The sequence below is a fragment of the Leopardus geoffroyi genome, chromosome B2 (assembly GCF_018350155.1).
Source record: "Leopardus geoffroyi isolate Oge1 chromosome B2, O.geoffroyi_Oge1_pat1.0, whole genome shotgun sequence".
Lineage (NCBI taxonomy): Eukaryota > Metazoa > Chordata > Mammalia > Carnivora > Felidae > Leopardus > Leopardus geoffroyi.
The window spans coordinates 5,301,421-5,315,208 of NC_059332.1; the positions used below are offsets into that span (position 1 = coordinate 5,301,421).

Genomic DNA, 13,788 nt, shown 5'->3' on the forward strand with positions numbered 1-13,788 from the left:
CTTCTCTGTCTAGTGCCCTGTGCAATCCCCTGTTCAGAGTTGGGAGCACATTCCCCCCTAGGATGTCCCCCAGAGCCTGGATGGGTGTGATCGCTCACCAGGGCCCGCGAGGGCAAGACCATCAGTACCCAGGAACTTTCTTTGTCACGTGCCCTTGTCCTGGGCACCTCCACCTTCTACTTCTCCCCTTTGCCCATCCACTCCCCCACTTGGAGTAAGGAGGAGCCTAGACCTAGGTTTGTAAAGCACCCTGTTAGCCAGACAAACCATGTCAATTAAAGGTCTCTGGCCGAAAAGCAGTGAGAAGCAGCCCAGCCCAGCCCAATGCCCTCATGGCTGTGGGCTTCCTTTCTCTGGGGCTTGCCGGTGGCTGAGCTAAGGTTACAGGGGAAACTTGGCAGGCATCTAAGGATCTCAGATCATCCCACATTCTATCGTCTCTTCTCTTTGCTCGCCTGAGCATGAGTATGGTTTCTGCCCACCCTTTTAGGATCTCCTTCCTTGCTTTTCCCGTATCTTATGCACAATTTGAGCTTTGAGAGCGTCACGTAATTTTTCCCATGGATTAAGTGCGGTAGATTAGATCCTTCGTGACAGGTGGATTCTGAGCCTAGCATTTTCTGAATTCTTGTTTCCCAGTCTTAAATTGGTCCCACGTCTCCCGCCCCCAGTGGAATCGATATCTTTTCTTGGGGTGCAGGAATCTGACCGCGCAACAGGCTCGAGATAAGCCCCGTAAGGGCAACCAGAAGTGGAGAGACCAGGAGTGGTTGCTCTTGTGTAATCCCCTTGCGGGTGTTGGTATCTGTTGCCAAATACTGAAAGAGAAGCTGGTGCCAGCTGATTGTCATAAAAGCTTTCCCAGCACTTGTGGCTTGGGAGGCCAAGGACGCAGGGCACCTGATACGTGTGTGGAAACGATGCCCGAGAGATCAGCCCTTGTGAGGGGATGTTGACTGTCAATATAGACAGGTGAGTGTCTCTCTCTCTCTCTCTCTCTCTCTCTCTTTAAGAAAGCAAAGAATATTTGGAGAAAAACTTTGCTAGTGTCACCATACAAATTTCGGGTTAAAAAGAAATCTGGAGGCCCCCTGGGTCAGAAAGTGGCAATGCTTCAACCTCAGGACATTCAGATTTGGGTTGATGGCTTTTTTTTTTCCCCCCCTCCTAGGTGGAGTTTGTTTGCTGTTCTGGTGAAGTTAAACAGTAGTTAAACAGTTTGCTGGGCAGTGTTATTATTTTGAAATGACGCTGGGCTTCCCGTGTCAGTGACCCACTTAGAGGGAAAGCAGGGAGCCTGGGCCTGGATTTCAGACACATCGTGTCACCGGAGTGGTGAGGAACGAGGGCATGTCTGCATGCAGGTTCTGGCCCGGGCTGCTGATCGCACTGGGCTCCCTGTGCCCAAGAGGTTCACCATGTGGCATCTCCACGCACGTAGAAATAGGTAAGTGCCGGCACCTTGCTGTGCTATTAGGACTCTAAATCCGTCTAAAGGCATTGAGATGTATGGTTGGTCCTGTGTATTGATAACAAGTTCCCCCAGCTGCAGCCAGCAGCCAGGGGGTGGAGAGCGGCGGGCCGTGACCTGAGTCAGGGGCGGGCAGGAGGCCTGGCAACGATGCATCTTTGATGATACGGTCCCTGGCTGTTGCTCTGGGTGGGCAGACAAGCTGGATGAGCTGGGGGCTGCCCAGAAGCAGAACATCTGATCAAATGCAGAGAGGAGAAAGATGCGTGGAATTCTGTAAGAGTGAGGAAGATATTTTTGTTGTTTTGTATTTCCAAGTGTGCAGAAAGGCCACTTGTGGCCCCAAGAATGTATCCCCCAAGTCAAGGGGTTGGCTTCAGGGAGGGGAAGGATGTGAGGGAGCTTGGCCACTGGCATTAGAGGTGCCCAGGATGAGGACAGCAGCCGGGAAGGGCCGGCTACAGGCAGAGTATCGGATATTGGTGCACAGTACATTCAGTTCTCGTATGAAGGGCATTTGTACTATTTTTTAACTCCTGGAAAAAGTCAGCCAATTTATAATCTAAGCAGATGGGATTATATTCTGTAACAATTTTTGGATTAATCTCAGTTAATACCTGATGTCTGGGTTTACTTTTAGATAAAAACAATAATATTTTCTAGTTAGGCCACTTCCAGAAGGTACAAAGCAGAACAACATTACAAATAAAGTGTGAAAACTTATCAGTGCAGGATAGACCTAGGTATTGAGTTCTAGCGCCCAAGAACCTATGATCACAGAATTTTACTGTCTGGAAGGGCACTAGAGGTCACTGAGACCAGTCCCTGAGGTTCACGTACAAGGACATGGATGTAGAAGAATCTCCCAGCTAGCTCGTTAGAGGGCTGGCCTAGGACTGGCTGTCCTGACAGCCAGTCCAGCATTCTTTCCAAAAACATCTATTGCTAGCGAGAGTCAGGAAACAACAGAAAAGAGAATGAGACCGAGGTTCTAATACCAGCTCTGTAAACTAAGTACGTGCCACAAAAGCAGTTCATTTCCTCTCTGTTCCTCTCCCGTAGAATAAGGAAGCCAAACTTGCCAATGAATTTGAAAAGTATTTTCCAAGTGTAAGTTCTGGGACACTGAAATTGGCTAAAACTATAAGTGGGCTGAAAGAGAACAAGTATAAGTAGAAATACTGAAGTATTCAATCCTTAGAATTTAAACACAGATGAAATATAAAATTAAAAAAAAATCAGATAATTGCTTGCTATTTTTTAGGCTGTGACAAAGATCCTAATAGATTAATATATATTAAATATATATTAAATGTAGTATATTAATATAAAACTTTGAGCATAATTGAAGACCACTCCTAACCTGTACAGATTTTGAGGATTAAAAAAATTTTTTTAATGTTTATTTTTGAGAGACAGAGAGAGAGAGAAAGACAGCAAGCAGAGGGGGGACAAAGAGAGGGAGACACAGAATCCAAAGCCGACTCCAGGCTCTGAGCTGTCAGCACAAACCACAAACCCACGAACCATGAGATCATGACCTGAGCCGAAGTTGGGCGCTCAACAGACTGAGCCACGCAGGTGCCCCAGATTTTGAAGATTTTTATGTAGAAGACAAAACTCCAACATTTACTAATTAGAGGGTTTTATAAATGTCTTGGTTCCTATTTTCACTTCTTCTATAAAGCCTGTGTGGAAGGTTGACATTCAGGCGAGTTAATTAGATTTGGCCTCATTCAGTGGTTTGGATTTGTAAATCACTGGAATCTTCTACACAGTTCGTTTGTGTGGGCCGTGAGCTTGTATCGTATAGTATTAATGCTTCTAGTAGTGGCTGTGTTTTTGTATGGATTATAAAACTGGATGTGATGCACAATAAAAAATAAGGTATCACCCTTGGAAGTGACTTCGCAAGGCATGTTCATCTTCTAGATTCTAAGAAGATTCAGGGTGTGGGTGTATGGGCATGTGGGTGGAGCAGGTGACCTGAGATGATTTTTTTTTTTTTTTTTGGTCCATCTAATTGATGGAAAAAAAATTGAGAGTCATTGATTCATTCCATGCTTTTGGCCATGTATCATATTTCCTGCTTAGGCTTATTTATCTCAGTGGGTTGTTGAGGCAAAATACAATGATGACACCTTCTGTTTACTGAGCTCCTAGTGTGTATCAGCCATTGTGCTCATCACACAGCATTTATTTTGTGTGACTCTCTCAACAAACCTGTAAGGTGGGTATTATTTACTTAATTTTACTTAGGAGGGAACTGCTACCTAGCCTAGCCAGGTCTATAGTGCTACCTAAGTAGAAAGTTCAAATCCCCGTGTGGATTTGATCTGTAGTTTAACAAAATAAACATCATAAGAATCTTATGCCTGATGAAAATTACTAGTGTGTACACACTGAATTTCCATTTCCCACTTCCTTGACAGTTACAATGGCAAAATTACATTTTCCTTTTAAAATATCTCGAGTAAGTTCTGTTTTCAGTTACAGTTGAATTTAATTGATTTAATATTTCAGGACACAGAGCTCTGGAGTTTCTCCACCTTCAAGATGGGAGAATTAACTACAAAGAGGTATAACGTTTACTTTTTCTCTCGCTCATTAACTTTCTTCCATCGGTGCCAAAAAACATTAATGACAAATCATAATATGAGAAACTGAGAAAGAATTGTCTAAAAACGGTGCGTCTTACTGTTTTTACAAAGAGAAGCCACACCTGAGATAAATTGTTTTTCACCTCCTGACTGTGTGTTGTATAAAAATTGCATCCGTACAAGGAGCAGGAAGGATTTCTTCAGAAGTCCATGTTGAGAGGCTCTTCTTTTTTTTTTTTTTTTTTTTAATTTTTTTTTTCAACGTTTATTTATTTTTGGGACAGAGAGAGACAGAGCATGAACGGGGGAGGGGCAGAGAGAGAGGGAGCCGCAGAATCGGAAACAGGCTCCAGGCTCCGAGCCATCAGCCCAGAGCCCGACGCGGGGCTCGAACTCACGGACCGCGAGATCGTGACCTGGCTGAAGTCGGACGCTTAACCGACTGCGCCACCCAGGCGCCCCTTGAGAGGCTCTTCTGACGTCTCCTCCTACTGTATTCTTCGTAGGACCATCTGTCCTCAAATCGACTGCCCCCGTTCTGACCCTATACACTCTTGCTAGTTCTATAGCTAAACAGTGTGCTGTGACAGAGGATTAAGTACTTCCATTTGATAAGAGTGGTTAACATTTGCTCCTCATGTCAGGATTGGATCCAATTATTGCCAGTAAGTCCCGGTAATTCAGTATGGAAAGCAGGATGGTAACATCACTGAAATCTATCATATCTTCATGCCTCGTTTAGACGTTAGTTTCGACTTTCTTGACACTTCAACAGCAGTTGGTTATCCTCATTGACCCTGGTGGAAAGCAGCCAGGCAAGAGGGGGAGGAGGAAGATTGCCTAATTGATCATGCGAACGGTCGATCAATCCTGAGTGTGTACAGAGCGATTTTTTCTAGTAGAAATATTCATGCTTGCGTCACTAACTTAATTTGAAACATGAACTGGACACCGATCCTTCCCCTCTGCATCCGCCCTGATGCAGAGTGATGTCGTCATCAGAAATAACTAAGTGCCCTGAGTGCTTACCCTTCAGCTTTCAATTTATGAAGATCAGGATTACTTCACCTTTTCTGATACTATCCAATCCCTTTTCTTGATCTATTTTATATCTCTCTGTATGTGGGAATTGTTGTAGTATCATTTTCTCCCTATTCCAACCTGCTCTTCGGTAACTTCTGGACTCAATGGTACAGTTTGGTGAAATGATTCAGAAGGAAGTGGCCTGAAGGATGCCAGCTGTGTGCCTAGACCGTCCCCCACAGGCTGGAGATCTAGGGGCAGGCTCTGTGGAGTTTTGTTGATTCTGGGGTTATCTTTTGTTAATATATTTTCTCTTTAAAGATTTGACTTACACAAAAAGAATAATGCATCGAGTGGAGAAAATCAGTTCATTAATTTATAAGAACTGTAAAAACAGCAAACCGACCTCACATTGGGCGTCATTATTGCCCTGATACTTTTTTCCCATTGTTTTCTTATTACTAAAATGTGGCTGATCTGTAACGCTACATTACATATGTACAGCATCACGATTCGACAATTCTATACCTTCCTCAGTGCTCACCGCGCTAAGTGTGGTCACCACCCGTCCCCATGCATTACTACAATATTGTTGACTGTATCTCCTGTGCTGTACTTTTCATTTCCATGTCTTATAACTGGAAGTTTGTACCTCTTAATCGCCTTCACCTATTTTGCTGATCCCCTCCGTCCATGACCTTCTCCCTGGCAGCCACCAGTTTCTTTGTATTTAAGAGTCTGTTTGTTCATGTGTTTCTTACATTTCCATCTAAGTGGAATCGTGCTATTTGTCTTTCTCTGACTTATTTCATTTAGCACAATACCGTGGAGTCTACCCATGTTATCCCAAATTTCAAGATTTTACTCTTTTTGCCTGAGTAATATTCGTGTGTGTGTGTGTGTGTGTGTGTGTGTGTGTGTAATCACCTCTCCTTTATCCATTCACATATCTATAGACACTTGGGTTGCTTTTATAGTTTGGCTCTTGTAAATAATGCTGCAGTAAACATAGGGTTGCATACATTGTTTTGAATCACTGTTTTCATTTGCGGGGTGGGGGGGGGGCGGTAAATACCCAGTAGCAGAATTACTGGGTCATATAGTAATACTATTTTCAATTTTTTGAGGAAACCCCATACTGTTCTCCACAGTGGCCGCACCAATTTACATTCCCACCAACAGTGCACAAGGGTTCCTTTTTCTCCACATCCTCGCCAACACTTGCTGTTTTCTTGCCTTTTTGACTCTAGCTGTTCTGACAGGTGTGAGGTGATATCTCATTGTGGCTTTGATTTGCATTTCCCTGTGATTAGTAACGTTGAACATTTTTTCATCTGTGTATTGGTTATCTGTAGGTCTTCTTTTGAAAAATGTCTTTTCAAGTCCTCTGCCTATTTTTTAATGGGATTGTTTGGTGTTTTGTTTTGTTTTGGTGTTGAGTTGTGTAAGTTCTTTATGTTGTTTAGATATTAACCTTTTATGGGATGCATCATTTGAAAATATCTTCTTCCATTCAGTAAGTTACTTTGTTTTATTGAGTTCTTTTGTGTGTTTCTTGTCTTTGTGTGTGTGTGTGTGTGTGTGTGCGCGCGCGCGCACACGCGCAAAATCTTTTTTTGTTTTGGCGTAGTTTCAATGGTTTCTGTTTGCTTTTGCTTCCTTTGCCCAAGGAGAGTTATCCATGAATATGTTGCTAAGGCCAATGCCCAAGAGATTACTACCTATGTTTTCTTCTAGGATTTTTATGGTTTCAGCTCTCCTATTTAGGTCTTTAATCTTTTCGGAGTTTATTTTTGTGTATGGTGTAAGAAAGTGGCCCAGTTTCATTCTTTGGCACATAGCTGTCCAGTTTTCCCAGTACCATTTGTTGAAGAGACCGTCTTTTTCTCATTGTATATTTTGACTCTTTTGTCATAGAGAAATGGACCATATATGTGTGGCTTTGTTTCTGGGTTCTCTATTCTGATCCGTTGACCTATGTGTCTGTTTTTGTGCAAGTACCATTCTGTGCTGATTACTACAGCTTTGTAGCGTAGCTTGAAATCTGGATACACTCCAAGATTCCTCCAGCTTTGTTCTCCTTCCTCAAGATTGAGTTGGCTGTTTGAGGCCTTTTGTGGTTTCACACAAATTTTAGGATTGTTTGCTTTAGTTCTGTGAAAAATGCCATAGGTATTTTGATAGTGATTGCATTAAATCTGAAGATTGCTTTGGGTAATATGGACATTTTAACATTAATCCTTCCATGAGCACGGAATATCTTTCCATTTCTGTCCTATTTAATCTCTTTCATCAATGTCTTATAGTTTTCAGAGTATAGCCTTTCACTTCCTTGGTTAAGTTTATTCCTAGATATTTTGTTCCTTGTGGTGCAATCATAAATTAGATTGTTTTCTCAGTTTTTCTTTTTGCTACTTCATGATTCACATGTAGAAATGCATATTAATATGCATATTTCTGCATATTAATTTTGTATCCTATAACATTACTGAATTCCTTTACTCTAATAGTTTTTCTTTTTTTTTGTAGTCCTCAGCGTTTTCTATATACAATATCCTATCATCTGCAAATGGTGACAGTTTTACTTCTTTCTTACCAGTTTGGATGCTTTTATTTCTTGTCTCATAGCTGCATCTAGAACTTTCGGTACTATGGTGAATAAATGTGGTAAGAGAGGACATCCTCGTCTTGTTCCTGAGTATGATGTTGGCTGTGGGTTTGTTGTACAAGGTCTTTATTATGTTGAGGTAGGTTCCCTCTACGTCCATTGTGCTGAGAGTTTTTATCATAAACAAATGTTGTATTTTGTCAAATGCTTTTTCTGGATCTCTTGAGATGATCATATGGTTTCAATCCTTTTGGTTAATGTGACCTATTACATTGGTCTTGAGAATATTGAACCACTTTTGAATCCTAGGAATAAATCCCATTTGATCATGGAATGATCCTTTTAACATATTATTGAATTTGGTTTGTTAATATGGGTTGAGGACTTTTGTGTCTGGGTTCATCAGAGATGCTGGCCTGTAGTTCTCTTAGTAGTGTCTTTGCTTTTGGTATCAGGGTAAAGTTGGCCTCATAGAATGAATTTAGAGATTTACCTTCCTCTTCTACTTTTTGGAATAGTTTGAGAAGAATAGGTATTAACTCTTCTTTAAATGTTTGGTAGAGTTCACTTGTGAAGCCATCCAGTCCTGGAATTTTGTTTGGGAGTTTTTTGATTACAGATTCAATTTTGTTACTAATAATTGGTCTGTTCAAAATTTCTATTTCTTGATTCAATTTTGGAAGACTATGTTTCTATGAATTTTCCTATTCTAGTTTCTCCAATTTGTTATATAATTTTCATAGTATTTTCTAATTCTTTGTATTTCTATCATGTTGGCTATTTCTCCTTCATTTCTTATTTTACTCATTGAGTACTTGTCTTTGTTGATGAGTCTGGTTAAAGGTTTATTCTGTTTTATCTTTTCTAAGAACTAGCTCTTGGTTTCATTGATTGATTGATTGATTGATTTTTTTTTTTTTTCAGTTATTTTGGTTCTAATCTTTACTATCTCCTTCTACTAACTTTGGTCTCTGTCCTTTTTCTAGTTCGTTTAGGGGTATGGGTTGATGCTTCATTTGAGATTTTTCTTGTTTCTTATAGTAGGCCTATACTGCTATAAACTTCCCACATAGAACTGCTATAAACTTTGCACCTCAAAGATTTCTTCCTTTTTAACAATTTTTTAAAATATTTATTCATTTTTGGGAGTGAGAGAGACCGAGCATGAGCAGGGGAGGGGCAGAGAGAGAGGGAGACACAGAATCGGAAGCAGGCTCCAGGCTCCGAGCTGTCTGCAGAGCCTGACGCGGGGCTGGAACTTACAGAGTGCGAGATCATGACCTGAGCCGAAGTCGGACACTCAACCGACTGAGCTACCCAGGCGCCCCAGATTTCTTCAAGTAGGCTCCATACCCAGTGTGGGGCTTGAACTCATTGACCCTGAGATCAAGAGTGGCACTCTCCACTGATTGAGCCAGGTAGGGGCTCTCCACAAAGATTTTCAGTCATTGTTTCCATTATGTATGTTTCCATATATATTTTTTTAATTTCTTCTTTGATTTCGTCATTGACCCATTGGTTGTTCACTAGCATGTTGTTGGGTCTCCATGTGTTTCTTCCCCCCTAGTTTTTCTTACAATTTCTAATTTCACACTGTTATGGTTGGACTTATTATATGCATGTATGTTCTATAAGAATGCAGAATGTGGTGTTTTAACCATGAAATCATAGCAATGGTAGTTATTTGCTTGGTTGCTGTCCTTTCTGCCCTTCTTCCTTCTACCTGCCCATAGAAGAGGTTTTTTCTTTTCCAATTAGAGAACTGATAGATGCTCACCATAGAGAAAAATTTTGAGACTACCTGCATTAACACTTGGCTTTATATCATTCTAGGTGTCATCTCTTCATTTATTAGTACAACCCTCACCCCACCAAATTACACTCTGCACACCGCACCTTGTGATTTTTCATTTAATATATTGGTGATGTCTTTCCATGTCAGTAGAGAACTTCAGAATCACTGAGAACAAATACATATTTTTCTGTTATCCATAATGCACCATAATTCAATCAACCAGTTCTATATTTTAACTTTTCATTTGGAAGTAATTAAAGACCAATAGAAAAGCTGGAAAATCGGGCAATTCATTTATGCCCTTTACCCAGTTTCCCTAATTGTTGACAACTTACCATATTTCCCTTTTTATCCTTTGTGTTGTCAACCAAGGAAAGGAGGTGGAACTGAAAAGGAACAAAGGTCTTTATTTGAGTCTCAGAATTGCAGTTGGGAGAGTACAGATTCTAGAATAACCAGAAAAGTGTGCTGCTCATTCAGGGAAACCAAGGAGTGTTTATGAGGAAAAAAGGAAGGGGTGATTCCATGATTTAGCTAAAGGAGAGAAGGAAAAACCCTGCTAATTTGGTGCTGACCAGTTGAACAATTTCTGATGACTATCTTCTTGATTATTGGTGTTATCAATTAAAACTGTCCTCCTATGTATTAATTAACTTTGCTGTCCTGCTGAAATTTTATGAGCAACTGCTTGTCAAATAGTTGCTGCTTCTGGCCCAGTTCAAGAGTTCATTTATTGGACAGGAAAATGGGATCTTTAATGTCCAGAGATTTCATGCAATTCCACATTATTTATACATATTGATTTCTTCCCCCCTGAACCATTGGAGAGTAAGTTGTTGATGGGATACCCATTATCCTTTAACACATCATTGTGTATTTCCTGAAAACAAGGACGCTCCTATGTAACCACAGCATAATAATCACAGCAGGAAATCAACACTGAACAACACTTTGACCCAATCCTCAGGTTTCATTCGAATCTCACCAGTTGTGTCTCAATAATCTTTATGGTTCCAGAACCAATCCGGCACCATGTGACCTACAACAGTTCCTCAGGCCCACCTTGTCTTTAATGACCTTGATATTGTGGAAAGGGCAAAGTCCAATAACTCTTTAGAATGCAACTTAATTTGGTTTTGTCTGATGGTTCTCCATGATAGACCCATTGCAGGTTATTTTTTGACAGAAATATCATAGAACATGGAGGTGATGCTGTATTCTCATTGGATTGTATCAGAAGGCTCACGATGTCGGGGCACCTAGGTGCCCAGTTAGTTAAGCATAGAACTCTTAACTTCCACTCAGGTCATGATTTCACAGTTTGTGAGATTGAGCCCTGTATCATGCTCTGCGCTGACAGCATGGAGCCTGCTTAGGATTCTGTCTCCCTCTCTCTTTCTGCCCCCGCACCGCTGCTCATGCATGCTCAATCTCTCCAAAAAGTAAATAAAAATAAACTTAAAAAAATAAATTAACTAGAAAAAAGAAGGCTCACAATGTCAAGCGTACGGTTTCTGGTGATAATAACTTTTATTTCAGCTATTGTATTTTTCGTTTCTAGGATTTCCATTTGGCTGTTCTTCATATATTTCTCTCCTGAGACTGCTTTGGTGGTGGTTGGAGGGGGGGGGATTGTTTCAAGTGTGTTTGTGATTGAAGTAGTTTTATGATGGCTGCTTTAAAATATTTGTCAGATAATTGTAACATTTCTGCCATCTCAGTGTTGGTTGTCTCTTTTCATGCCTTTTGAGATTCTTGGTTCCTGGTTTGATGAGTGATCTTTGATTGAAACCTGGACATTTGGGTATCAGGTTTTGAGACTCTGGATCTTACTTGAAACCTATTTTTAAAATTTTTCTTTAAATGTCTATTTATTTTGAGAGAGAGAGCACGAGTGCGGGGTGGGGGCAGAGAGAGAGAGGGAGACACACAATCTGAAACAGGCTCCAGGCTCCAAGCTGTCAGCATAGAGCCCAATGTGTGGCTTGAACTCATAAATCATGAGATCATGACCTGAGCCCAAGTCAGACGCTTAACCGGCTGAGCCCCCAGGTTTCAGCCCCCCTGAAACCTTCTATTTTAGCTGACTTCTTCCAGCACCGCTTTGGGAGAGGTCTGCAGTGGGCAGATACCCACCTCCTAACTCTCCTAACTGCCAACTGGGGGTAGAGGTCAAGGTTCCCCCTGGGGTCTCCACTGATGCCTCCCTGGCTGGGAGGGGTAGAAGTACCTAATACTGCTCCTCACTGTGGCCTCTACAGATGCTGGGGTGTGTGTCATTTGGTGGTGAACGTCCTACTCTCCCCTGGGCCTTTTCTGGTCCCACCCAGTGGGGATGGGGTGAGGTGCCATGTCACTGCCAGTTGGGATTGTATGTCTAGGATCTCCCCATGGTTTCCACTCACCCTGAGGGGTAGGGATGGGAGACAGGACAGCACAGATGAAAGTCCTGGTAAAGGTGGGGCCACAGTCTTTTCTGTGTTGTTTGGCTGCAGTAGAGAGGCTGTTGTCTAAAAGTTTTCTGTCTTGCTGGTCTGCCTCTTTCCTGGTCGCATGGTTACAACAGGCTTTTGTTATGGCTTTCGTTTGTGTGTTTAGTCTATGCTCATAGGAGTTTCTAGTTTTTCTGGTATCCAGTTGGGGACATAAGAGGCCAAAAGAAAATCAAGAGAACTCTCCACGGTGTCGTCTTCAGGTCCTGAGTTTCCCCAGCCATCTGCATACTTCCCTCCACCTTCCAGAGGCTTCTAAGTCTCACTTTGCGCACAACATCCCGGGTTCTTAGTTATGTTTAGCAAGAGGGAATAAGAAAAGTGCATCTCTTCGATCTTCCCGGAAGCAGAAGTCTTAGTGATGTTAATTTTTTGGTAAGATGGGGTCTTTCCATTTTTACAATGGAAACTTAATAAGTATTTTCTACTTTTTCAAAAGGTTTATTCATTTTGAGAGGGGAGGAGAGGATGTGGCAGAGAGAGAGAGAGAGAGAAAGAAAGAATGAGAATATCCCAGGCAGATTCCACGCTGTCAGTGCAGAGCCTGATGTGGGGCTCAATCCCATGAACCATGAGATCATGACCTGAGCCAACATCAACAATTGGATGCTCAACCGACTGAGCCATCCAGGCGCCCCAGTATATTCTATTTTTTAACTAGCAAGTAAATATTTTATGGGGAGAGATATTAAGGTAATGTAAATACCCTGTTTTTCCCATCGGTTTTAGCATCCATTGATAATTCTTGCCTTACTGGAGCCTGTTTCCGATTCTGTGTCTCCCTCTCTCTCTGCCCCTCCCCCGTTCATGCTCTGTCTCTCTCTGTCCCAAAAATAAATAAACGTTGAAAAAAAAAAAATTAAAAAAAAAAAAATAAATAAAAAAAAATAAAAAAAAAGGGGCGCCTGGGTGGCGCAGTCGGTTAAGCGTCCGACTTCAGCCAGGTCACGATCTCGCGGTCCGTGAGTTCGAGCCCCGCGTCAGGCTCTGGGCTGATGGCTCAGAGCCTGGAGCCTGTTTCCGATTCTGTGTCTCCCTCTCTCTCTGCCCCTCCCCCGTTCATGCTCTGTCTCTCTCTGTCCCAAAAATAAATAAACGTTGAAAAAAAAAAAATTAAAAAAAAAAAAATAAATAAAAAAAAATAAAAAAAAAGGGGCGCCTGGGTGGCGCAGTCGGTTAAGCGTCCGACTTCAGCCAGGTCACGATCTCGCGGTCCGTGAGTTCGAGCCCCGCGTCAGGCTCTGGGCTGATGGCTCAGAGCCTGGAGCCTGTTTCCGATTCTGTGTCTCCCTCTCTCTCTGCCCCTCCCCCGTTCATGCTCTGTCTCTCTCTGTCCCAAAAATAAATAAACGTTGAAAAAAAAAAATTAAAAAAAAAAAAAAAAAAAAAAAAGATAATTCTTGCCTGAAATAATTATTATGATGGTGGCCAAATTGTTTACCTGATTCCATTATCCTTTCTACGTTTATCGACATTCTACTGTAAAGTAGAGCCTTTCCTTCTTCCACATTTGTATATTTACTTATATCCATATACGTTCATGGATTTCTTTTTAATGGTTTATATTACATTACTATTGTTTATGTTGAGGCTTCCATTGTCCCAGATTCTGCCTCTAGTTGGCTTTGGTGTCTATTTATCTGCCTATTTATTTAAAACCATGAGTTCACCCCCAAATATCTCCAGTTATGATCCATCATCACAGGATTCGTTCTAGCCTTCTTATGTATGTATCTGTGACTCCTTTCTCCAACAGTGAGAAGCCTGGCCTTTGTCATTCTTGATACGTGTTCTTACGT

General features: G+C 41.7%; 1 protein-coding gene across 4 annotated transcripts in view; it reads left to right on the forward strand.

The window, feature by feature from the left end:
• GPLD1 (glycosylphosphatidylinositol specific phospholipase D1) overlaps positions 1 to 13,788 on the forward strand; it is a 70,919-nt gene that overhangs the window by 3,228 nt on the left and 53,903 nt on the right. Inside the window, exons 1-3 of one of the 4 annotated variants that reach the window (XM_045497224.1) lie at positions 504 to 972; positions 1,172 to 1,447; positions 3,995 to 4,050. In XM_045497224.1, coding sequence (XP_045353180.1) covers positions 1,351 to 1,447; positions 3,995 to 4,050 — 153 coding nt within the window. In that variant the 5' untranslated portion in view covers positions 504 to 972; positions 1,172 to 1,350. Of the gene's footprint in view, positions 1 to 503; positions 973 to 1,171; positions 1,448 to 3,994; positions 4,051 to 13,788 lie in introns of those variants that run through there. The other 3 variants (XM_045497222.1, XM_045497223.1, XM_045497225.1) reach the window with 3 other exon arrangements.